Source organism: Sander vitreus, chromosome 21 (assembly GCF_031162955.1).
Source record: "Sander vitreus isolate 19-12246 chromosome 21, sanVit1, whole genome shotgun sequence".
NCBI classification, from domain to species: Eukaryota; Metazoa; Chordata; class Actinopteri; order Perciformes; family Percidae; genus Sander; species Sander vitreus.
The window spans coordinates 12,737,658-12,762,719 of record NC_135875.1 but is presented as its reverse complement, the minus strand read 5'-3'; the positions used below and the strand labels follow the sequence as shown (position 1 = coordinate 12,762,719).

General features: G+C 39.4%; 1 protein-coding gene across 3 annotated transcripts in view; it reads right to left on the bottom strand.

Annotated features, from left to right (window-relative positions):
• Positions 1–18,132: 18,132 nt before the first annotated feature.
• nrg3b (neuregulin 3b) overlaps positions 18,133–25,062 on the bottom strand; it is a 205,493-nt gene continuing 198,563 nt past the window's right edge. For all 3 annotated transcript variants that reach the window (XM_078279775.1, XM_078279777.1, XM_078279776.1), the window contains 2 exons: positions 22,380–22,562; positions 18,133–19,371 (listed from right to left, as the gene is read on the bottom strand). In XM_078279775.1, coding sequence (XP_078135901.1) covers positions 18,618–19,371; positions 22,380–22,562 — 937 coding nt within the window. In that variant the 3' untranslated portion in view covers positions 18,133–18,617. The remainder of the gene's footprint in view (positions 19,372–22,379; positions 22,563–25,062) is intronic.

Below are 25,062 nucleotides of genomic sequence, written 5' to 3'. Positions count from 1 at the left end.
GTCTCCTCCCTCCTTTCTTCATTCATTCATTCATTCATTCAGTCTGTATCAGGCGCATTTTAGCGCAGTTTGTTATCTGCCTTAATAAAAAAACAGGGTTGGTTTATTAATTTTTATTTATTGTGTTAGGCAGACTATAAAACGTTTTTTTTTTCTCAAAACATGGCATTTCCTTTTGTCGACGATCCCGTTGATGAAGAAGCTGTATTACTTCGCACAGAGTTAAAGGTCTTATGACATGCTGCTTTTTGGATGCTTTTATATAGACCTTAGTGGTCCCCTAATACTGTATCTGAAGTCTCTTTTATATAGACCTTAGTGGTCCCCTAATACTGTATCTGAAGTCTCTTTTATATAGACCTCAGTGGTCCCCTAATACTGTATCTGAAGTCTCTTTTATATAGACCTCAGTGGTCCCCTAATACTGTATCTGAAGTCTCTTTTATATAGGCCTTAGTGGTCCCCTAATACTGTATCTTCAGCCTTGGTGCAGAATTACAGCCACTAGAGCCAGTCCCACAATGAGCTTTACTTAGGACGTGCCATTTCTGTGTCTGTAGCTTTAATACATGCTTGTAATATTGCATGCTTGTATGTAATTATGCTATTGAGGAGGAGAGAGGGGGGGCAAGGTGGAGGGTGAGGGTGTGGCCTTGACCAACTGCCATGCTTCGCTTGTTTTCAAGCCATGATGTCTCTCTCTCTCTCTCATGGGCGGGCCAAATTCTCTGGGCGGGCAAAGCAGAGAAAGGGGAGGTAACCTTCCTCCTTATGACGTCATAAGGAGGTGATTCCAGATCGGCCCATCTGAGCTTTCATTTTCTCAAAGGCAGAGCAGGATACCCAGAGCTTGGTTTACATCTATCGCCATTTCTAGCCACTGGGGGACCATAGGCAGGCTAGGGTAACTCACATTAATGTTAAAAAACCTCATTAAGTGAAATCTTCATGCCATGGGACCTTTAAACATAGGTCGGGAGATGATATTGAGGCCCCGACTAGATGCATTTTCATTCCCAGATACTAGCCCACCTATTTGAGCGGTATCGTTTTTCTTCCCAGTCTATCAGTTATGTAACCTACATAACCTTATCCGTCCTCATGTCACATTACATTTTTTTGCAAACGGCAGTTTTCTTTACAACATTGGTGATGTGGAGCACATTAGTAAAGCCACTGTAGCAAAGCGCCATCAGAAGAATGACTCACTCTGAAACGTTTTTTAAATGTTTTTGTAGTGTTCTCTGGACACAAACCAGTAAGAGCCATTAAAAAGGAGTTCCACAGAATTGCAGGTGAATGATGTAAACCCTTTGAAATTAAAGATTATGAATTATAATTCTGTTAATGATGGTGCTGCAGCCTCAGAATGGGATTAGTAGGCCTAGGACTTTTTCGCCCGCAGGATTGCACCTAAATGAAATAGATTATAGGTTCAATACCATTTCAACAGTAATATTATACTTATGATTAAATATGAAATGAATACATTATATTGGAACTTACGTATTTACTCTAGCAGCAATTTTCTTCCATGCAAATTCTCTCTCTTTTGCAGCAGGTTTGTTTGTAGTTGTTACCATGGTGGTGCACGCGCTTAACTCTGAGTGAACCTACTCTGAGTTGATTGAACCAACTCAAATCAGCTGTTCTAGAACCTGAAACTCAGAGTTTCTCATCTCAGGGTGAATCAACTCAGAGTTCAGGGTTAGACTCAGAGTTTGTTAAAGCTCCTTCCTGAAACGGGCCCCAGGAATAAGTGCACAAACTGCTGCTAAGCTTCCCTGTCACTTGGAAATTCATCTAGGGGTATAACAAATTCTCTTGGGCATCTGTCTTCCACATTTTTTAATCCAAATGTGACAAAGAAAAAAATGTCTTGTCATTAGCAGCAGCTTCTTCCATATTAGGTCAATAGAGACAATAAAACCTTTTCTTTCTTTCTGAGATCTGGAAACCGTCATACATGCTTTTATAACTTCAGGGCTTGACTTCTGTAACTCTCTTTTTTGGGAGTCAGTCTTCCCAACAGTAGCTTCTTAGTCTTCCCATACCTTAAAAGTATACCTTAAACCTCTTGTTTGATGTTATATTCATACCTCCAATTGTTGCTATGGTGTTCTGTATGGCAGTAATAGGTGTTGCAGTCATACTGCTCATATTAATAGCTTTTTTGAGAATTAATTACAGCATGTACAATGTTGACACTTTTAATCATGTTTAGAATCTGAACATATCTAACAAAGTTCTAGAGGCTGTTAATATTATACCAGATCTGATCAGAGTGAGCAAATTTATGGAGAGTGAATGCCAGTATGTTGAGTGGATTAAGTTTAGCATGTAGGCTCTGAACTTGACACTCCCTGTGAACATATAGCCTACCTTAAAAGGTGCTGTAGTGTTAATTAACTAGATAATAAATGTACATTGATGGCCTGACAAGTGAGTTCAATTTGAAATGTGCAGAATGGAATTTACATGCAAATGTGATGTGATTTTATCTCGGCCCACTATACATAGTGCTGCAATCTGAGCGAATATTGATAACAAACCCAGAAGCTGCTCCAGCTTTTCTATTTTCTAGGAACATCCCACCATGTGGCCTTGCTGATATCCCAAATGCAAGCCATGCATGGAGGTGAAGCAAGGTCACTCCAACATTACATGGAATTTTCAATGTGGCCATTCCTCTGCACCTATTAAGTGCAACATGCTATCAAGTGAAATCTATTTCAATCAGGAGAGACTTAGTTTGCAGATATATGCAAAAGATTTATTGTACAAATGCATAATAAAATGTACAGTCTTTGGAGATTAGACTCCATCATTGATAATACATTTTTTGAAGGGGTAGAGAAACAGGACATAACCCCCGATGGAGTCTAGACACTGGTGGCGGCGGAGAAGGAGACCGGAGACCAGACCGAAGGAGCAACGTAGTGGTCAGCCGGAGGAAAAACGATGACCGGAGGCGGCAGGGGAGGTGGAGGGTTGAGAGCTTTGCCTGAAACGACAGCTGACAGCACAGGGAGAGAACAGATTTAAAGCAGAGTTGTAATGCTGTGATTGGTCCTTGAATTCATGACCCAGTCTGATTGGTTTAACTAAAGTGACACCTCTAAACAGAAGAAAGAGTAGTGATTGGGTTATTTAGGCGTCTTCCTGAAAGAATTTGCGCTGAGCTTTATTTGTGGCGATTCTGATAAAAAACTGAAAAAAAATGCAATGTGCATGTGCACAGCAACCCACATAGTATCCAGCAGCAGTAAGAACAGCAAATAAGATCAGCTCTGAGAATGTGAGCATGAAGGTTTTTCAATTGATTCAAATCAATGCAATGAGATGTGATGAGTGTGGTGGGCAAACTGTTGTCAGTTGACGCAGCTTAGCATAAACTGTTCACACCTGGCATTAAGATGCATCTCCGGTGATCCAATAACAAGTGGACAGGTAGTACAGGTGTGTGTTTTCTTCTTTTAATTTCTGGCAGACAAGGCACGGGACGTGCATTGCTGCCTCCCAACGGTTAAAAATATCAAAGTATTTGGTCTTTGCAAATGGAAATGATGTATGTGTTTATTTGCATATAGAGCGGGGAAGTGAGATCCGATTACAAGTAGTCACTTGAGATGCATGTGGAAGACACATTCTAACCAGGTGTAAACAGATGTACTTAGAGCTGTCTATTGTTGTCTGTTTTTTTTATACTTTATTGTAGTACTTTCATATCCAGTCACGTTATTATATGTTTTTTTCCTTGTTGCACTTCAATTTTTTACAACTTTATATTATTTAATAACACAAAAAAAGGAAAAGAGAAAAGAAAAAAAAAATGTTTGTGGAAGCACCAACTATCCTACATCAAGCCATTAAAGTACTTTGCTATTTTGTCTATTATATATTTGGGATATATTTTGTTCCACTTTTCTAAGCTATTCCTAGCTATGAAAGTGAGCTTTTCCATTTCTAATACTTGTTCTATTGTGTTATACCATAAATGTAATTCTGGTGCTTTTGGTTGTTTTCATGTCCTTGTCAGAACGGATGTTAATGCAAGGTGGGAACAGAGCCTTAGTGTTCTGCAACTCAGTCAGTATCTATTTGGCTCTCCTGATTTGTCCCTGAATCTGGAATAACCACGCTACCTAAGTAAAATATACCATTGGCAGTCATTTTGCATATCACACATGCTTTGATGCCCTTCTCATCTGTATCACTGCAGGACATGAATTGAGTTTCCTCTGGAAAATAGACACACGCTGCTCGCTTTCATGTTTGTCAACAACCCCTATGGGTATTTGCAATTGCAGGATACAGCCAGTGTTGGGCAGAATACTAGGGAAAAAAGGAGTTTGTGCCTGAATACTAAAGACTTCATCCTAAATGCGATCAATAACGTATTCTATCACAAGACTAAAAAAACGTTACAGATTCAGAATACATTTAGATCATAATCATACAGTTTAGTGTCACTTTTTTCTACCCGCTGAGTTTGACAGGCCCCCTAATCATTACACGTACAGCCAACATTAAAGCAAATGGACAGAATTAACAAAAAATGAAGATACCTTCGGGTTAGTTTCACAGCCCCAAAAACCTGCGACTTTATCCAGAGATTGAACTTCCCCTCTAGTGTTTTCTACTAAAGAATACTTAGAGAATTTCATAGGCAAGGTTTTCATGTCACATATCCCCAAACTGACTAAACAGGCTTTAAAGCTGCAGTTCTGACTCTGTAAACCAGAAACTGATTCTGAGGGAATATCTTTTACCAGTTTGCTTTCTCCCCAGTGTTATCTATTCATTTATTAAGTCTGAACCAGTAGCCAGACTACTTCAAAGACAGCAGAAGGCCGCTTGTGAATTCACTTTATCCCGAGCATGAAATGTAAATCTTACTAGGGTGCATTTACTGCTGCATCATCAGTTTAGCCAGAATAAAACACACAGCCCTGTTTCTAATTACTGAATCATATGAATAATCTTTGTTTGGTCCACTATTTCTGTTATTAGGCAAAGTTGGTGTGTAAGTATTTACGTCAAGAAAAGAAGCTTTCTTCTGCATCTAGTCTGATGTCATGTGTGATCTGTACACCTCAATATGATATGTACATCAACTAAAAAAACAGTTGACATGCAGTAACACAGATTATGTGGACCTTGTTATGAGATTGTTTTTAGTTTTTTTGTCAAGTGAAAATTTGCTTAGTACAGTTAAATGCTTGTTTGTATTGTGTTTCTTGGGCAGAAATGTAATGACTATGCACTGTTTTAATTATTATTAATCTGAATCTGCAAAGACACTATAAACTAAAGTTGTCAAAAATTTTGTAAAAATATATTTCCCTCTGAATTATAGTGTATAAAGAAAGTATAAAGAATAAAATGGAAAACACTAAAGAACCTTAAAACTGTCATCACTTGGACACTTTAGCTTGTTCTCTATTGAGATATACAGCAAAAAAATATCTATAGATTTCATTGAAGGGAGCATCAGGGTGTTGTTCAGCACACCCACACATTGTTGCATTACAGACAGATTTGAAGATAAGTTTTTAGAACATACTACATGAAAGTTAATGTAAAAGTCAGAAAGTCTACCCTCAAACATGATTTCCATTTTTGTTTTGTTCTCTAAATGAATTGCAGGAGATCTATGAGGCGCAGTGCTAGGTAATATAGCATTAAGAAGAAATATGATATACCTTAGTTTTATCAGATTAAGATGTCACAACTCCTTAATAACTCCTAATAGATAAACCTCCAGAACTGGAGAATGATCATAAAATATTTAACTCATATCAAAGCATTTAAGGCATACAGGTACTGGTCATATAATTAGAATATCATGAAAAAGTTGATTTATTTCAGTAATTCCATTCAAAAAGTGAAACTTGTATAATGTATACATTCATTCCACACAGACTGATATATCTCAAGTGTTTATTTCTTTTACTTTTGATGATTAGAACTGACAACTAATGAAAACCCCAAATTCAGTATCTCAATAAAAATTAGAATATTGTGACAAGGTTCAATATTGAAGACACCTGGTGCCACACTCTAATCAGCTAATTAACTCAAAACACCTGCAAAGGCCTTTAAATGGTCTCTCAGTCTAGTTCTGTAGGCTACACAATCATGGAGAAGACTGCTGACTGGACAGCTGTCCAAAAGACGACCATTGACACCTTCTGCACAAGGAGGGCAAGACACAAAAGGTCATTGCTAAAGAGACTGGCTGTTCACAGAGCTCTGTGTCCAAGCACATTGATAGAGAGGCGAAGCGAAGGAAAAGATGTGGTTGAAAAAACTGTACAAGCAATAGGGATAACTGCACCCTGGAGAGATTATGAAAAAAAAACCATTCAAAAATGTGGGGGAGATTCACAAAGAGTGGACTGCAGCTGGAGTCAGTGCTTCAAGAACCACCACGCACAGACGTAAGCAAGACATGGGTTTCAGCTGTCGCATTCCTTGTGTCAAGCCACTCCTGAACAAGACAGCGTTAGAAGCGTTTCGCCTGGGCTAAAGACAAAAAGGACTGGACTGCTGCTGAGTGGTCCAAAGTTATGTTCTCTGATGAAAGTCAATTTTGCATTTCCTTTGGAAATCAAGGTCCCAGAGTCTGGAGGAAGAGAGGAGAAGCACAGAATCCACGTTGCTTGAAGTCCAGTGTAAAGTTTCCACAGTCAGTGATGGTTTGGGGTGCCATGTCATCTGCTGGTGTTGGTCCACTGTGTTTTCTGAGGTCCAGGGTCAACGCAGCCGTCTACCACGAAGTTTTAGAGTACTTCATGCTTCCTGCTGCTGACCAACTTTATGGAGATGCTGATTTCATTTTCCAACAGGACTTGGCACCTGCACACTGCAGTGCCAAAGCTACCAGTACTTGGTTTAAGGACCATGGTATCCCTGTTCTTAACTGGCCAGCAAACTCGCCTGACCTTAACCCTATAGAAAATCTATGGGGTATTGTGAAGAGGATGATGCGATGCGCCAGACCCAAAAATGCAGAAGAGCTGAAGGCCACTATCAGAGCAACCTGGGCTCTCATAACACCTGAGCAGTGCTACAGACTGATCGACTCCATGCCACGCCGCATTGCTGCAGTAATTCAGGCAAAAGGAGCCCCAACTAAGTATTGAGTGCTGTACATGCTCATACTTTTCATGTTCATACTTTTCAGTTGGCCAACATTTCTAAAAATCCTTTTTTTGTATTGGTCTTAAGTAATATTCAAATTTTCTGAGATTCTTAATTTGGGGTTTTCATTAGTTGTCAGTTATAATTATCAAAATTAAAAGAAATGCACTTGAAATATATCAGTCTGTGGAATGAATGTATACATTATACAAATTTCACTTTTTGAATGGAATTACTGAAATAAATCAACTTTTTCATGATATTCTAAATATATGACCAGCACCTGTGTATAAGAGGAACAATGATACGAAACCCCAATGCCAAAGATGTCCTAGAGAGATTACAAAAACAAAATATAATAATATAAACTAATATAAAAGAGTAGCTAAAAAAGCACATGGCAGTTCTTAAGGTCTTGATTTCTACTTCTCCCATAAACATAATAAAAATAATGAACAATTTGCATTATACTGTTAAATGCATATAAATCTGACATTTTACAGCATAATTATAACCCAGTGCCCTTTCTGAAACCATCAAGGTTCAAAGTTTATCTACTGAACAAAAAGAGAGAAAGGAAACTACTGTATTAAATCACATTAAAATGTTCAAGTTCAGCTGGGCATTGTGTCTGAAAACTTCTTGCCGTTTGGTTTGCGAGGGTTGTGCATGTCATTATCAACCATACAAAGTGGCGTGACTTGCGCTCCTGTGTCGCTGGGTGTGTACCTCATCCCACAGTAAAGGAGGGGACTCTATGGGAGACAGTGCTTCAGCTTGTATTTCATTGAGCCATCTGGGTTATATCTGATTGCCCTCAGTTCATGCACAGTGGCATCCTCTGTTCCCCTTCCTGGACTGATTGATTTGCCGTGGCAGTGGCTTTGTCGGGCTGAAAAAAGAGAACAGTTGAGGTAGTTCACACTACAGGGTCTGGGGTTTAGCACTTGCTTAATTTATGAAGGAAACATATCCTGCTGGCATGAACATCCTGATTTGTTGTCCTCCCCTTATTGGGGTCACACTTCATTTGTATGTTCAAGTACTCTGTGGTTACTGGTAAATCCAAGGAGGTCATTTGAGGACTTTGTTGCAAAGGAAAATTATGTGAACTGCAATTTATTCTGCGCCAATCATGTAACATTACTGTAGACCATGTCGGAAACTGTGAGGTTGCTCACAGAAGCTTTTGCTTTATGGTGAGGTCCGGGGAACACATCAGGGCTGGGCTTTTACATCCATCAATATGACCAGCACTTGAAGTATTTATTTAGTTGTCCTTTGTCCAGTGTGCTTCTGCTTTCCTCTGGAGGTGATCCTACCATTCATCTTCACTAATATTACCAACTCTAAAAAGCAACATCTGTCATATTGATTGCTCTTAGGGGAATTGAGTGAGAGAAGGGAGAAGGGTTGTAATGTTGACACACACTCATATAACTCATAAAGGGAGTTAAAAAGTGTTCACCAAGCTTTCTCACCTCCCTGCTGATCTAAAGTAATAAGAACGGAGACCGTTCAATACTTCTTGAGTCTTTTTACAAACGGATCCTACATGATTTTCCTTCTCAGCTTTCTTGGGCTTGGCCCAGTGTAACACAGGCCACTCCAGCAGGCTGAAAGGTGGCAGAAAAATGCTCTTGCACTCACTTTTTCTGTTACAAGTTCCACATACTGTAGTGGATAAGACATGATCCCTCTCCAGACCTCTCTAGCCCTTTCGTCTGACCTACATTAAGCATCATGAGTGTAATCGACCACCCATCCACGGACAACCACTTTCAGCTGAGTCCATATTTTTCTAAAAGTGCTTGAAAATCTGGTCATCACTGCTGAACTCAGTGCAGAATAAATTATTATTTTTTTGTCCAGTAAAGGCAAAACATTTATTCAAAAAAGCATGTAATGTGATTATTGCCTAATGCAACTATAATGTAACACTTTAAAAGCATGTATTCATTTATTCATAATATCTTACTGTTATCTATTTCTTATTGCTGTACACTTATCATATATTACGCAACATATATATATATATATATATATATATATATATATATATATATATATATATATACTGTATGCTGTTGCCGCCCAAATTAATACTTTGCACATTTTAAATAGCATTTTCACATTTTAAATGATTTAATGACTGAATTTATCAGTGTATTCAGTCATTAAGCTGTAAAAATAAGTCTGGCAACACCACTGATTATAAATTTAAACTAGATCTACGCAATATGACACCTTATTTAGAAAACGGCACAATGGATTCCAAATGACCCAGCTTTCCTTCTCCAGAATAGCATCCATCTGTCTCTTCCATCTCTAGTTATGTTAGAACCTCACTACTGTCATTTGCAACCCAATCAGACCAAAATACAATATTGACATTATTTTAAATTGGTAGACCAAAATTGCATGAGACAGAGACCTCTGATATAATCAGTGTAACTCCACTGATAATTACCTTAAAGCCTCAATGTGTAGATTGTTTGTTTGTGTAAAACAGCTTTATACCATTAGCATATATTATTTGTAGTAAAAAAGAAAAAATTCTGGTCAAACATCGCAGTATATCTGTTACCATTATCCTATTCATTCTCGGGGTCTCTGGGTCAGATAAGAAGTGGGAAACGTCACAGCATGCATTGCGGTCTACCACAATATTTTTTGATACTACCACTAAGAGTTGCCAAATGTTCCAAGTCCTACACATGAAGTCCTTAAGGCTATTAAGCATGCTGAGAAATTGGAAATCGGCAGGCAGCAGTGGAGGGTGGACAGAAGAGATTGGAGGTGCTGGATAACTGTAGATGAGAACTGAGGAAACGTGACCCTTGACTGGGGACTGGACTAAGATGGCAGAGGGCAGTTATTGGCAGAAGTTAGGTTGCAGAGAAACAGAGCAGTGAGACTGACAGGAGGACTTGACAACTGACAAGACGAGATTCTGCTTTAAATAGACCGGAGCAATTAGGAGAAGCTGGTGAATAATCACGACAGTGCATGGCAGGTGAGGTTAAGGTAATCCAGGTAGACTCATGCTACGTTTACACGTGGCCGGCTATTTTCATAAACGGACATTTCAACCTCTCTGTTTTCAAAAATAACATTGTGCACAGCTGTCAGTTTTCAGAAAAGTGTTATATATATGTATATATATATATATATATATATATATATATATATATATACCCGTGTATATATACCGTCAATGCCGTCAAAAGCATGCCAAACCTGTAGGTGGCAGTGTAACGAGAAGCTCAAGCCCACGTTAGCCAATCAGAATCCCGAAAATAGCAACAACAGCAACGAATCACTTCCTCTCTCTTCTCTTCCTCATTTCCTCGGCTGTCTAACCTCCATTTGTCTCAGTTTACATGCAAACGTGCAAACGAAGTTTTCCAAAATCTCTACTCTGGCCGGAGTTTTTAGGAAGAATTGTTTTCAGAGGCGAATTCTCCGTTTGCGTGTAAACGAAGGGCACAAACAAAGGGAAATGTCTCCGTTTTTCAAAATAACCATGTACGTGTAAACGGGGTATCAGCAGCTATCATGGGGTGCAGAGCCCAGCCATGATATAATATCATGGATATAATATCAAATATTTTTATAGGCATTCATTCCCCCCTCAGGATGAGCTGTAATACCTTAGGGGTTTCCTTTGGTGAACTTTTCATTAAGCGCCATCATCTGGTTAAAATCTCAATAATTTATGATCAAATACCTGTAAAACCAATGACAGTCCCATCAGCCTCAGCTGTAGTTTGTGTTTAGGGCTTAATTAGCTAATGTTAGCATGCTAATGCTGCATTCATGTACAGTAGTGTAGGGAAATTCATGTAAATGTCACCCCAAGTTGAAAGAGAAATTTAGGTACACAACTTGCCAACTTGACATTTAATTACGCAGAAACATGGCAGATGAAAGTAGATGTTGGGTTTATAAGAAACGTTTTATTAATTATAATGTAGAATGACCTCTAACCAGGTGATACATGGACAGCAACTCACGGTTACAACCTAATGCCTTATTACAAATTACATGTAAGCAAAATAATGATATGTATGTAATATTACATACATATCATTCTATTATTATTTTGCTTAGTGACCTAGTTAGAAAAGTTATTAATTAGCTTTATCCCTGATAAGTCAGGTAAAGCAATATTTTAGTGGTTTTAGAGAATGTACTGGTGCAGCAGCAAGCCTGCAACAAAATCACTAACATAAAGCTTCAAACTGGAAATAAATACTGGAACAGTGATCATATCTATATCATTGTCATTGTGAGCATGTTAGCATGCTGACCTAAGCATTTAGCTTAAAGCACTGTTGTACAGCCTTACAGCTGCTAGCATGACTGCACACGAATTGCTAAAGACTACTGGCTACTGCTTTTAACATAAGAGGTTTGTCCATGTATGACTCTTTAACAATAGTACATAATCGTGAGCAGATAGAAGACTTTCCTCTTTGAGTCTGAGGAGCTGACATGACCTGACATTTACCAATGATGCTTTTGACAGCTCTAATGTAGCTCACTGTGACATCCCAACATACTAATAGTACTATCCAAGCGAATAAGATAAGGGCTCATTTTCCTATTAGGAACACTTGCAATAATATAATCATGCAATCATCTCATATAAATTTGTATTTAGATTTAGAAGGATTAGTAGAACAATGTACAGCAGTTAGTTTATCAATGGAGCAATGCAACAGTGCTTTAAAGCTTTAAATACAACACATATTTAGGCAGAAATGCACTGGATGATTTAGAAAGTTATGATTTTCATAGATCATTTTGTCATTATTGCCAACCAGTGGTGAGTCAAACTTGACATGAGCTCTGAAGTGTCGGTAAAGAACCAGCGTGCTATATCTTTCATGAGCTTTCTGAAACAACGGTGCAAAAGCCCTATTCATCTTGAAGCATACTCAGTTCATTAAGCTCTCCATTGGGAATCATATTTCCATATTTGTTAGGTTTGTCATCATGCTGGCTTAATAGCCAGCCTAGACATATGGACACAGGAGAACTAATTAAAACATAAAAATAAAAAATGATTTGGTTGCCTTCAAAAGGGCTCTGTCGGGTATGTAATAATAATACTGGTACAGTCTGCTGGTGGACCAAATAGGTGAAAAAATATGCCAGAGGCTGTGTTACCTGACTGCTAAGCATAATCAAATACAGACAGAAAAAAGACTTTGAAAATGACACTGTATAAAAGATTTGTTGTTTGTGTAATAGCAGCACCAGCATACTTTATGAGCTACACAAGTTTCTAGTGGTTATTATTTAGGGAGAGAAATGACATGGTATTTATGGTTGTACTTGAATGAAGCAAAAACTTTGTCTTCCATCTAAATAAGCACACTCTATGAACACACAAACATATTTTCTGTATAGTGAAGCAAAGACCTTCAAATCCTTCAATACTCCCAGAACAATCATCTAAACTATACTAAACTGCTGACATGCAGAAATGACAGGCATACTGTATGTTATATTTGTTAAGGATTCCCCACAACACAGATAAACCCCTGAGGGTGGTTATGATTGCCAGGGCATCCACAGGCCAAGGCCCCCTGATCCTCTGGGACTCCCAAGTCACATCAGCCTGCAAGACAGATTGTGGTTCTGACCTCAGACTGTGTTTTGGTCTCTGCAATAAGCAGGATGTTCCCTATGCACAGGCTGTCAAGTTGCACACTTTGGTATTCTGCTCAGTTCAAAGTGAGGCTCATGTGACCATTGAGAGAAAAAAGTACAAAATAGTTTTTCCCAATTCTACCTTCTACCTATCACTTTAAATTATTGAATTCAAATTATTAAAGTAAATTGTGATTATGATGACAATTCAGGTTTGTGTGTGTGTGTGTGTGTGTGTGTGTGTGTGTGTGTGTGTGTGTGTGAGTGTGTGTGTCAAACTGCTACGAATTAGCTAATCTCAAGCACCTGTGCCTGTCTAACTGCAGTCAATGGTTACCATAGTGATGGTTCCTGCTAAGTGACTGAGAGAAATCTCATAGAAAATGAATTGAGGCGCACCTCTCAGACTTCTGCTTCCCAGTCAAAAACCATAAGTCCTATCGCTTTTATCTTTTACCCTAAGAGGTAAGACACTCTAATAAACACATTGTGTGAAATGTGTTTGTGTAGTGTCAGAAATGTGAGTATGGGAGCAATTTACAAAACTAGTACTGTCTGCTTGTGTCTAGAAACGTTTGGATTCAGTTAGCATTGTTTTCTATTGGGCAGTTAAATGGAGTTCATGTCACTTTCATGTGTAAATCCGTTTGCTTCCATTTAAGGTGATGTAGGTAGGATTGTGAAGATCCAGGCCTTAGCCAAAGAATTTGAACATCGGCAACTTTTCAGTCCCTCCCCCCCTTTCTGCTAAAACCCAAACGGTCTCCTAAGCCCCTCCCCCCACAAGGGAGAACGAATGTGTGTGCATGAGCAGTGATTAACACGCAGTTAGACATCCGCCCTGGCTATGATTGGAGCATCTGAACAGGGAGCTGTGGACTTTTGCAAATCGCAATTATTTATTTTTTAATTACCAGCTTCATATAGTTCTACTGGAACATAGGGTCGGTTTCAGTAAATTAAAGAAAGTTAGTTTTATAAGGCTTACCTACTGCACCTTTAACATGTCTGCAACCAGCGCACATTTTCCTTCATTTTGACATAAAATGAATGAGTAAAAGCAAGATTAAAATATTGTTTTAGAAGTTGTTAAAGCTTCTCCCCGCTGTATGGTGTGATGTCATCCACTCTAGCTCCAGAACACAATAATGTAAAAACTGAAAAAGGCATTTCACTAAGCTTTAAAGAATGTACAAAAGATATGTTACATGTTGACAAAAAATGTCATGGAAAATGTTTAATATTTCTGAAATTATAAAAGTTATGAAATTTGTGAATATAAACAATTGATTCCTAATTGTGCTAAATTTCCAGTAGTTAAGTGCCAAAAAAATATAAGAAAAATAAATATGTAGAAGAACATATGTTGTGAATGCTTCCAACATTCACACCAACATTTCCCATTTCCAGAGAAAGATAACAGGAACTAGTTAAAAAATATACATATCACTACAAAAATACACAAGTCCTTTACGTAAGTCATTTACGTGTATGCAATTCTTGGGGTCGGCAGGGATTCAAAACTCAGCAGCATTAACTTCCTTTTGGCCAACCAAATTCTATTGTAGGCTCTACCATCTAAATGAGGCTAACAGCACTTAAAGCGTGAATTATACTGGCCGTTCCCAACCTGGCGCGCGCCATCGTGACGTCAAAATGACGTAGATCTTGCTGGCATGCCTGGATTTATAGCGCGCGAGCCGAGGTCGCGCACCACTCTTTTTTTTTCAGCAGCGCGCAACAAAGCGGAAACAGGAAGCATAAACGAGCTCCTGGGCAACCGGATGCCAGGACTCTCAGAGTGACTGCAAGTCTCTTTTGTAAACTTACTGGGTTAAGATGAGTTCTTTTATGGCGAATGAAAGGCTTGATCCGACAAAGTAGGTCATTGAATCAAATCAAAGCATTGACCGCAATGCTGCTGCCAGTTCTGCCGTTGTTTATCTTTTTCTTCTTCTTCTAGTCCGTAGAAAGAGCAAAGTCGGTAGCCTTTCCTCATTAGCGCCACCTCTGTTAGGACTGCAACTAGTGTCGCGACCACCAGCGCGGGTATAAATAGTTACGGCGATTCCATGACATCACATTTGCGCTCGCCAGCTGGGCTGCGGCCAGTATAATTCAATAGATTGAACATTGAAGATGCAAAGTGCGTGCTCTGTGCGCAGAAAATGGAATCCGTCTCAGCTTAATAGAATTGACTTTGAAAAAGCCAAATCACTTGATTTAACAAGTTGAGTGTGTTTATACAATGAAAAATAGTCAAATATCACTTCCATGAGGTTGTTCTCACAAGCAGTGAACTTGGCATTTCATATTCCTCACAGCTATAGCATTGTTCAAGCTGCATGCAGAGTTATGTTATGTTCATTCTAATACTGATAAACATAAATTACATTTCTTTGCCTTAATGATTATTAATACCACCATATAATACACTAAAGTGGTCAGGTTGGGAACCTAGGTAGGTTTATGCATACTTCTCCTAGTTGCATTTAGTGTTGCTTGAAATATGAGCAATGCTTTTTAACGGGAGCTAAAGGTATACCTTAAAAACAAGTACATTCCCAGGGATTACCGGGTTAGTGTGCTTCCAGGGACAGAAAATGTTTCATTTTTGGAAAAAAGTATGAATCCCTACTTGACACTGCATCTACACTTTGCCATTGTTGGAAAGTTACTAAGTACATTTACTCAAGTACTGTACTTTAGTACAAATTTGAGATCTTTTCATGCCACTTTCTACTTCTACTTCACTACATTTCAGAGAGAAATATTGTACTTTTTGTGTCAGCTGAGTTGTCACTGAAAACCAAACGAATCATATTTAATTACATATATAACATAAGATATTGCCACTTATATTAACACGGCCACTGGATATGTTAAATATCACCCGATATCCCACGTCGAGGGGAGCTGCTGAGAGATGTTAGCAGAAATCCACACTGGTCATGCTGCATTACACATGCTGGCCTGCTGTCCTCATAATCTCCATGCCATCTGGTGGAGAACCTCACTGTCCCCCTGCACCTCTGGCACATCAGTATTCCTCTCACACTGAGCCAGGGAGACCAGTGTGTGTGTGTGTGTGTGTGTGTGTGCAACATTCCTTGGAAACATAAGAGTCAACACCGGTGAGGATTAATCGGCTGACTACAGGGCCCCACCTTCAACAAACCTGGCCCATTTCAGGTAATGAGAACACTTACTTTTTAATCTTCTTCATTTTCGTCCTTGCTTGTGTGCGTTGCCGCCCCCACACAAAGTCAGCATCCTCTTATGTGGATCCACAATTGTGACTTCATGCATTCGTTAAGCCTGGGCTAAAATCTCCTGTTGCCATTGACGTAAAAGCAGAAATCCTTTCATGATCCTGAAAACATACGTTTCGGAAAATGTGTATTTTCATCCCTATTAAAGTCCTAAATGACGTGAAACAATGTGACATGAAAGTCATATTCTTTCATTGACTGAACCGTGCCTGAAGCTTATTCACAGTGTTCACATTTCCCCTGTCTTCATTACAGTAACAGCTATAGTTAACCAAGTCATCGCAGCTTCAGGCGGGTCTTCTCTGCGTCCCTTGGCTCCGTTTTTCAGAAGAAGAACCCAGTCAGCGTAAGATTGCGACTCTCTCGACTGGTGCTTCAAACAGTGTTTCAGGCTTTTAGTACGAGCTGTGATCAAAGGCCGATCCTTTTTTCTCATATCCGCATGGCCTCTCATTAGCGCCACACTAGGAAAAGATTTCTATCATCAATCTATCATTGCATCAATGTGTCCAGTTTTAAATTGGACTACAACAGTGGTGTTTAGGATATATGTGTCATACTTTATGGTGTGCCTTAATATTGGTTATTGCATGTATATGTAGTTTTTGTTAAAGTAAGAAGCTCAATTAGGTTAAGAAGACCAGTTAAACCTGCAAAACCATTTTCTTTGGCTATTATGAGACAGTGAAAACAAGTTGTGAACACAACATTGACAATTTTTAAGTTGATATGCCAAACAGTTGCTTATTTACACATCCAGCAGTTACATTAACATTCAGTGTTGGGTCTTGCACTGCAGGGTAAATGTAAATCTGTAAACAAGAAAATTCAGTAAAATGTGTGGTGAATATTGTCTAGCCAACACAATATGCATTTAGAATCCTAAATGTTTTCTATTGATGGTAATTGTTTGTTTCCAATGCAGCTGTCTTGGTACAATTATCCCTGGAAGATCAATAAAGTTTGTTTTAATCTTGATAGAAACCTTCTTATAAACTCAAGATGGTTCTATTCTGCAGCGCAGTGATGAAGAAGTCTCAATATTACCCACTTGTAAGTCCTGTACAACTTACCTCACCAGCAGTCATTGCAAACCTGAAAGGGAGGGAATCCAGTTATGCTGAATTTGATGTAAATGAAGCAAAAATAAAGAATTGTATTTGACTTGCTTCATTTCCATCCACAATGCTCATGGCCATTGTTATAATTCAAAACAGTGAAGTTGATCTTTTGTGTTTATAGCCTATAGATACAGGATACAGTGCATCATGGGAATTAAGGAGTATAGACTGAAATAACTTTTTCTTCACATACACAATGATAGTGCTCCATTACCAAACCTTTAACTATTATCCTCCGCTCAGTTCATTCCACTTCATTGTTTTTAAAAAGCTGCCTATATCTGAAACTAAAATGAAAGCTAAACTTAATTAGCGTGGCCGTTTTTAGGTTTGGGTTATGGGGGATAGCTTAACATGTACGTGATTAAATCCAATGCATGCTACAGGTGTCGGTTGCCATGGAGATAAAGGGAAAACTGAAATTCAATTTTGCCCTAACCTTGGCATATTTTATATTAGATGTGATTTGAACTAGCCTGGTTGACACCAGACCCTTCTTAGTTGTAACTGAGAGTGGGATTGGGCAAGCTTCATTCGCAGCGCATTTCACCAACGGACGCCGCTCAAATGCCTCTGGGTGCAATTGGATAGTCCTTCAACCAATCAGACCAACGATCTGGGTTCAACGGGTTGCTGCGCTTCGGTGGCCGTCATGTTGAATGTAAACAAAAAGCTGCTTGCTGTTGCTGTGCTATCGTCATCGTGTAAAGCCCGCCTCAACGGTTGTGATTGGTGCCTCGATTTGGAAAAATTGGAAATGGGCTTGAATGGGCTCTTGGCCAGACGGACTTGCAGAGCAAATCTCAAATTTGCCGGAAATTCGTCAGGGTTTTCCCAGGCTAGATTTGAACTTCTTTGGTGTTTATATTGATTATCAGTATATTTAAGGCAACCATTTACAAACAAGCATAGACATTCTTCATATAAAAAAAATAAATTTTGATTGAGATGAACAAAGCCCTTACTTAACACTGTTATCTTAGTCTTTATTTTGTCACAATTGTATGTCAAATATATATACGTCTATATGACATATATTATATGACATATATAATTTCATTTCTTTACAATAGAGAAACAACATAGAGATGACACACTATTTTGGTTTCTAAGTAGAAGCTCCTTTTAAATAGTGGCATTTTTTTCAATACACTGTTTAAGTCAAGCTCCCACTCAAGTCACGGTTTTGTTTTCCTTACTGAGTCACATTTATTCACAATGTGTTTGTTCGTCTTTGTTTCTTTATAATTAGTTGTTTCATCTGCAGGTCAATCTGTTTAAGTTCCTTCAAAATCGACAGCCATCTGTTATTGTGTGGCCACACAGATGGTCCCACCTGCTAATCATCCTGTGCCACCAGCAAAGGTATACAGTTATTGGAAAATAGTGTATTTGAAGCTTTACAGACTTAATCCAATCAGCTTGTAGAGGGCTTGGCATAAGCGTTTCCAGTTCCTCTGCAGCTTGGTCCTTTGGTGGCCAAGGAGTGGCTTGCGCCTCCATACATGAGGGACCTCTGACCTTGGCACAGTCCCTGGGCTTCTCTTTGGCCTGCTGCCTTCAAACCCTTGGTCCCACTGCCTGTGTGCAGAACTCTGGCAGAATATTTAACACTTTTCCCTTCTGACTCCTGCACAGCCCCAGCCTCGAGAGTGTTTGTGTCACCGTGGTGGATCTCGCCGTGAGACCCAGACATTTTCATGTAGCTGGAAAGGCTTTTCTGTTTTAATTCCTGCGCGAGTTTCACACTAATTTCAATGGAACAGGTTGTTTGTGCAGAGCTGAGATTCTTCCCCGACTCCAGTGTAACTGTGATGGTGGCAGGAGGGCTAACACTGTTGGGTATAACACCAGTTGCCAGCACGACAGTCTCACAGGGCAGTGAGGAAGAATCGCTGATGGGCACCGCTGTCTTACCGGCCGGCGCGGGGTGCCACTTGAGGAGCCCCCCTTGGTTCCGCTCACTGGTGTCCACATTCCCCGCCTCAAAGTCACACGCTTGGAGTGAGGGGATGATGGGCACCGAACGGGTGTGCAGGGAAGGTGGAAGGTAAGTTGTTCCCTTATCAAGACGGGTGCACGGGACTTCGGTCCATCCCTTTCGGGCTGCCAAGTGAGAGAGTGAAGTCCTGTCGAGAAAGGCACCGACCTTTCCACTAGCAGAATCACACCTTCAGGCAGAAGACAGAATAGAAATGGCAGGGTGAGAAAGAGAGACCAAGTCATTTAATATTATGACCTTTAAGTCCGAGACACTCATTTCCTAAGAGCAATAAAAGAGAGCGAGTACTAAAGAATATGGAGATAAAGCTGCCATTCTTTTGTGCTTTTTACCATTTCATTCCCCTTTATTGTTCTGAAAAAAAAATCATCTTTCACCAACACGATTATTATTTAGGAATTGTTCGTTCATAATCTTGTGTAATTATTTATAATCCTTGGCATGGGCAGTCTGTATTGTTGCTGCATGAATGTTTAACTGAGAAATTCTTCTCTCATGACTTATCGGAGATTTAAGGCTTTAGCAACCCAGCTGGTGGATTCTTGACCCTGGCCTGTGTGAGTATGTGGTAAAATGCGTCTCCCTTGAACGTGTGATGAAACATTTATCTCTAATCAAACTGACATGTTTATAAAGTGACATGTGGGGTGAATGGTGTGTTTGTAGGTGTGAGAGTCTCACCGTGTACGTTTGCATGATGACGCATTCAACCATCACGTATGAGTGAGGTATCACGAATCAGTGCCGACAAGCTTGAAAGGCATCATGTTCAATATGAAAATAATACAGCAGAGCAGGGAAACTTATCCAGAGTCAAGTGGGTAAGTTTGTATAGGAGTTGAATGTGCACAAGAGTTAATATTGTTACTGAAGACTCAATTCACATTTAGAATCACCCCGACAAAGCCTTAGGAGACAGCCAGTGTTATTGTCAGCCTTCAGAGACTGTTTGTAGCATAACCAAGTTTAAATAATTGAATTACTTTCCCACTCCTCCCTCGGTATTAGAAGGGCGAATGCAAGCTGGAGGTAAATCCAGCAGATCAAAACATATCTAAAAATAACTCCCAAAGCAAATTTGCCTTCAATTCTGTCCTTATCTGTGATGGGTAAATATATGTTTTGACACTGGATAATGAAACTGACAAATCCTGTGGGTATTTGTTGTCACAAAATGGAAAACATATTTTCGTTTTTTTTTTTAACACTTTCTTCTGCACTCTGTGCCTCCATCTTTCCTTCGCTGCACTCTCATCATCTCTGCACAATCTTCCTTCTTCCCTCACTTTCCCCTCTCTCGCTCTCTCACTCTCCTTTCGAGCTCCCATTTCTCATTCTCAGAGATGAGAGGATGTATCCATGGCAACAAGGGAGAGGTGGGTGCTTGAGGAGGAGGAGGGGGTTGGTAGCTTGTTGTATGGCTGGTAAGTCGAGAAAAATGCCATCTCAACCTCCTGTAGGCCAGCAAAATATACTTGACTGATGGATCTGCAAGGGAATTATCAATGGCTAATGAGATCTTAATCCTTATCCCCAAGAAGATAAGAAGCCCTCTCATTTCAGCGCTTCTCCTAAACACATGAAAACGCTATGCTAGGTTAAATTGCCTATAGCTTACAAGATTCTGCCTTTGTGATTTTAAAAAGGAATTCTCATTAGTTTCTTCAGCACTTTGTTTATTTGTTATTCTTTGTGTACACATACGTGTGTGTGTGTGTGTGTATTAAGAGGGAAACTGTTATGTCCTGGAGGATCTCCCCGCACAACCATTTGAAAGAACTGCAGAGCTCCATGGAGCTTTGTTTAAAAATGTAAATTATGGAAATAGGTCACATAAAGAGTTTGGCAGCTTGCAGTGCATCTTACAAGCCACTGCAGCGCTCAATCAGGTTGGCATGCTAATAAAAACATTGCAAGGCACTTTTAAGTGTGTGGAATGCACGAGGGACACTACTGCTTTAATGACAAACGTTTCTGAGAACAGTGACATCGCTCAAGTTGCACATGCTGACAGCAAATTAGGCTGTTCCTGAGTCATATGCTAAATAGGACTGTCTTTCTCAGGCTTGAATATGCTGTCTTCTGCATCTGTAAATAAAACCTACAATAATGTAATGCTTTTAGTGCTACTTGTTGAAGAGAAAAATGCCAGCCTTACATTATCCATGTATTCTTCTTGAACAGCGAGAGATAAATGTTTTCCAGCATATGTTACGTAACAATCAATCTTATTTATAATCTGAAGATTGTTGAGGCAAAAAGAATGGATTCAACTGAAATACTTTGTCTCTACATGGATCATATCCTCCCTCCTTGAGGACACGGGCCAACATCCCTCTTTGATAACAAACGTGTCAGGGAGGATTTCACATCAAGCTATTTTTCTGAACCCATGCCAGTGAGGATCATCAGACTGTACTTTTGAAATGTGTTAGTTATTTTTAGCCCCCAGATAGCCAACTGGCGAGAGGTGGCTCTGCCAAAAGTCCTCCCTGCTTTTAATGCTTCCTGAAACAGCGGCAGTAGCTGTGCTTCACTTTTGATAGCCATGAAAATAGGGCAACTCGCTGTCCTTACTCGACATCAGGACGGGCATGATGAAAATTAAAGATGTGCTAATGCCTGAAATGAATCTTTTGCAATATGTAGTCTTGTTCTAGAAGGCTGCAATCACCCAATAATGCTCCATGTTCAGCTTGTTTAGATGGAGCATTAGCCAAAATCAACCCATTACGGACATCTTGAAATAAAACCCTGCAGATAAAACATATTTTCATTCACAGCAACAACCCAATGGCAAGTGTAGGGAGGATTACACACAGACTCGTTTCCTGGACTTCCACAGCACCATGATACTGTTGAGCAGTTGGGATCAAGTGGGTTCTCCAAATTAATTGTGACGGTCCCAGTTGAAGGAGGGCACAGCAGATCTCATTTATTTCCCCGGATCAGATTTCATAAGCTACTTCGCGGATTTGAACTGTGAGTGTTTCAGTTATAAACTCATTTCTCCCAAAATTATCCTTCTGCCACTCCAACTTAACTTCAGTTAGTCCGGGGTTCAGTATAACTGAACCGGCTATCTGACATCAGTGTAGAAAGGGGCAAACACAATTTCCTCTTTGAGGATCACACAAACACGACAAAACTAACAAAAAAAGAAAGAAAAAGTTTCACCTTCTTATGGACTCCATGTCTGTTGAATCGTCCTCCTGCAAGTGTTTGTAGACCAGGCCGTTCACTCTGGATCCATCAATGAGATTCGTCGATATTTTGTGTTTCCCTCTGGAAATGGGTGGGGTCCTGAAGTAATTAGTTTCCCTCTGTTGTCGGGCAGGACTAAGTGAAAGGGAACTACTCCTGTAACCAGAAAGGAAAGTAATAAGGGGGGGAGGGGCTGAATTTTACAGATTTAAGATACTATTTTAAAAAAGTTTCACAAATTTAAACAGCACACACTAATTCATGTACTGTATCAAATGTATCTCATCTTCTGTGTCCATTGATGTATAATGGACTGGACTGGATTGACCTTTGATGTTTGTTTAAGTGGGAAAAAAACATATTCCACATACAATTGACTGTGTACATTAATGACCTTGGTATTGAAGTGTAAGCTTCAGACTGGGGTTGTGAAAATAATAGTAATTTACCAATGCAAATTACAAACACATTAAATAATTTCTCATGGCTCAATTAAACAGAAGAGAACAAGACTCAAGAGTCTGCAGCCATGCTGGCAGCTCTGTGAGGCTGCACTTGAGCTAAATCTTATCATCTGCATGCTACAATAGGTTGTTCACAGTGACAATGCTAACATGCTGGTGATTAGCAGGTAATATTTACTAGGTTCATCACCAGTTTAGCCTTGTTAATTAGTACAAACTACAGCTGAGGCTGATGCCAATGCCATTAGTTTTGCAGGCATTTGGTCAGATCATTCTGATATGCTGCATTATCGGGGTAAATTGAAATTTGGACCTGATGATTGAGATTAAAGTCAGAGGATCACCAGAATCAAGTCATTACATTTGATCCTCTATTGACAATCCATCTAACACTTTCCTCGGAACCATACAGGTGAAACTAATGGTTGCTCTAGAATCACCAAAAGCAATATGATTCATCCTCTGGGGACCATGAATGACCAAGAACAACCAGCATTGCAATCCATGGAGCCACAAAGCTTGAATGGCTAAAAATGCAAGTACTTCTGGAACACAGCTGTACTGCTCCTTTAAGGCTACTGAGCTCTATAAACTGCCGTCCTTGATAAACTGCTTGACTAGCATCAAGCAGTGGTTAAGTGACAACTATTTGCTGCTGAACCTAGATAAGACAAAAACACTAATTATTGCCTCTGACAGTAGTGTCCCACTGATTAAGCAGCATATTGGTGCTTTAGGCTCGTCTAAGGAATTTAGGTGTTGTTTTTTATTCTGCGATGTCCTTGGAGCTTTACTCCAAACAGTCACTCAGAAACTGCTACTTTCAACTGAGGAACGTATCAAAACTCTTTGGTGTCGAAGATTGAATTGGAAATGATCGTCCATGCTTTTATCTCGTCTCGTTTAGATTATTGTAACTTTTAACTCACAAGCAAAAGAGCGCACATCACACCTGTTTTGGCATCACTTCACTGATTACCAGTTCATTTTAGAATTAATTAAAAAATTCTGGTCCTTACTTTTAGAGCCTTGCACGGACAAGCTCCTCTTTATATGTCTGACCTGATACAGCGTCACACTTCTTCCCGGTGTCTGAGGTCATCAGGTCAGATGTTGTTAGTGATCCCCCACACTCATTTTAAAACCAGAGGGGATCGATCTTTTCAGGCAGTGGCACCCAGGCTGTGGAATGCACTGCCGCTCTCTTTATGTTGTTCAAATGCTGTTGATTCTTTTAAAAAGCAGTTGAAGACTTGGCTATTCAAAATGCAATTGGGCTTTTATGGCTGTCTGATTTTATGTACCTATGTTTTCCTTGTATTCTGATGTCTTCTATTTATCATTTTCCAATTTAGCACTGTGATTTTTATCTGTGAAAAGTGCTATATAAATAAACTTTACTTACTTACTTAGAACTACCTTTTTGCTGAAGCTTGAAAGCCTCCTGATGTCAATACAATTGTATATTTATTCTTATTTCTACACACATGAAAATTACCAGAATATAGATATATTGCTGCCGTGAAGGATCGAAGCACCTGTGGTTCCTGTCTAGGCACACTGTTTTTAAATTGTTCTGTGGGCAGCAGGTGGTCGACTTCAAAGCAGATCCCTGTACCTCTGCAGCAATATAAAGCCATGACATCAAATGTGAACCAAAGTTATTCTGCACTATACTACAATCTGATGTGTATATCATGCAAGGTCAAGCAACTCCCACAGCACGTGTGGGACATGGAAATATGAAAAATAGTGTTCAGTTTATTTGGCATTGCGGCAGCCACACAAATATGTTGAAGTGTGTTTAGTAATCGAGATGTCCAAACTTTAAGATTTTCTAGCTTGTCCTTAAACTGAACTTCCTCATTCCTTTTAATTCATGCAGTAAACTAAATAGTCCAGTAGACCTCTTAATAATAACTGTGCAAAAAAGATTTCAGCTATAACAATTTCCAAATGTCCGTGGCTGTGGAAAAATAAGCCTTCACCAGCATTAGCATTTGTATTGACTGATGTAAAAAGTTGATATGAATAAAGCTGAATTATGTCTGTTTTGTTGGCCGATTTTTTTGAAAGCTGGAAAAATCCAAATATATGCTATCACCAGGGTGTTGTAATTATTGAATGTTAAGGTCTAAAACTGAAAGGCAGCTGCTTATCTCTACAATTCACCAACAAATGTACATCCTCCT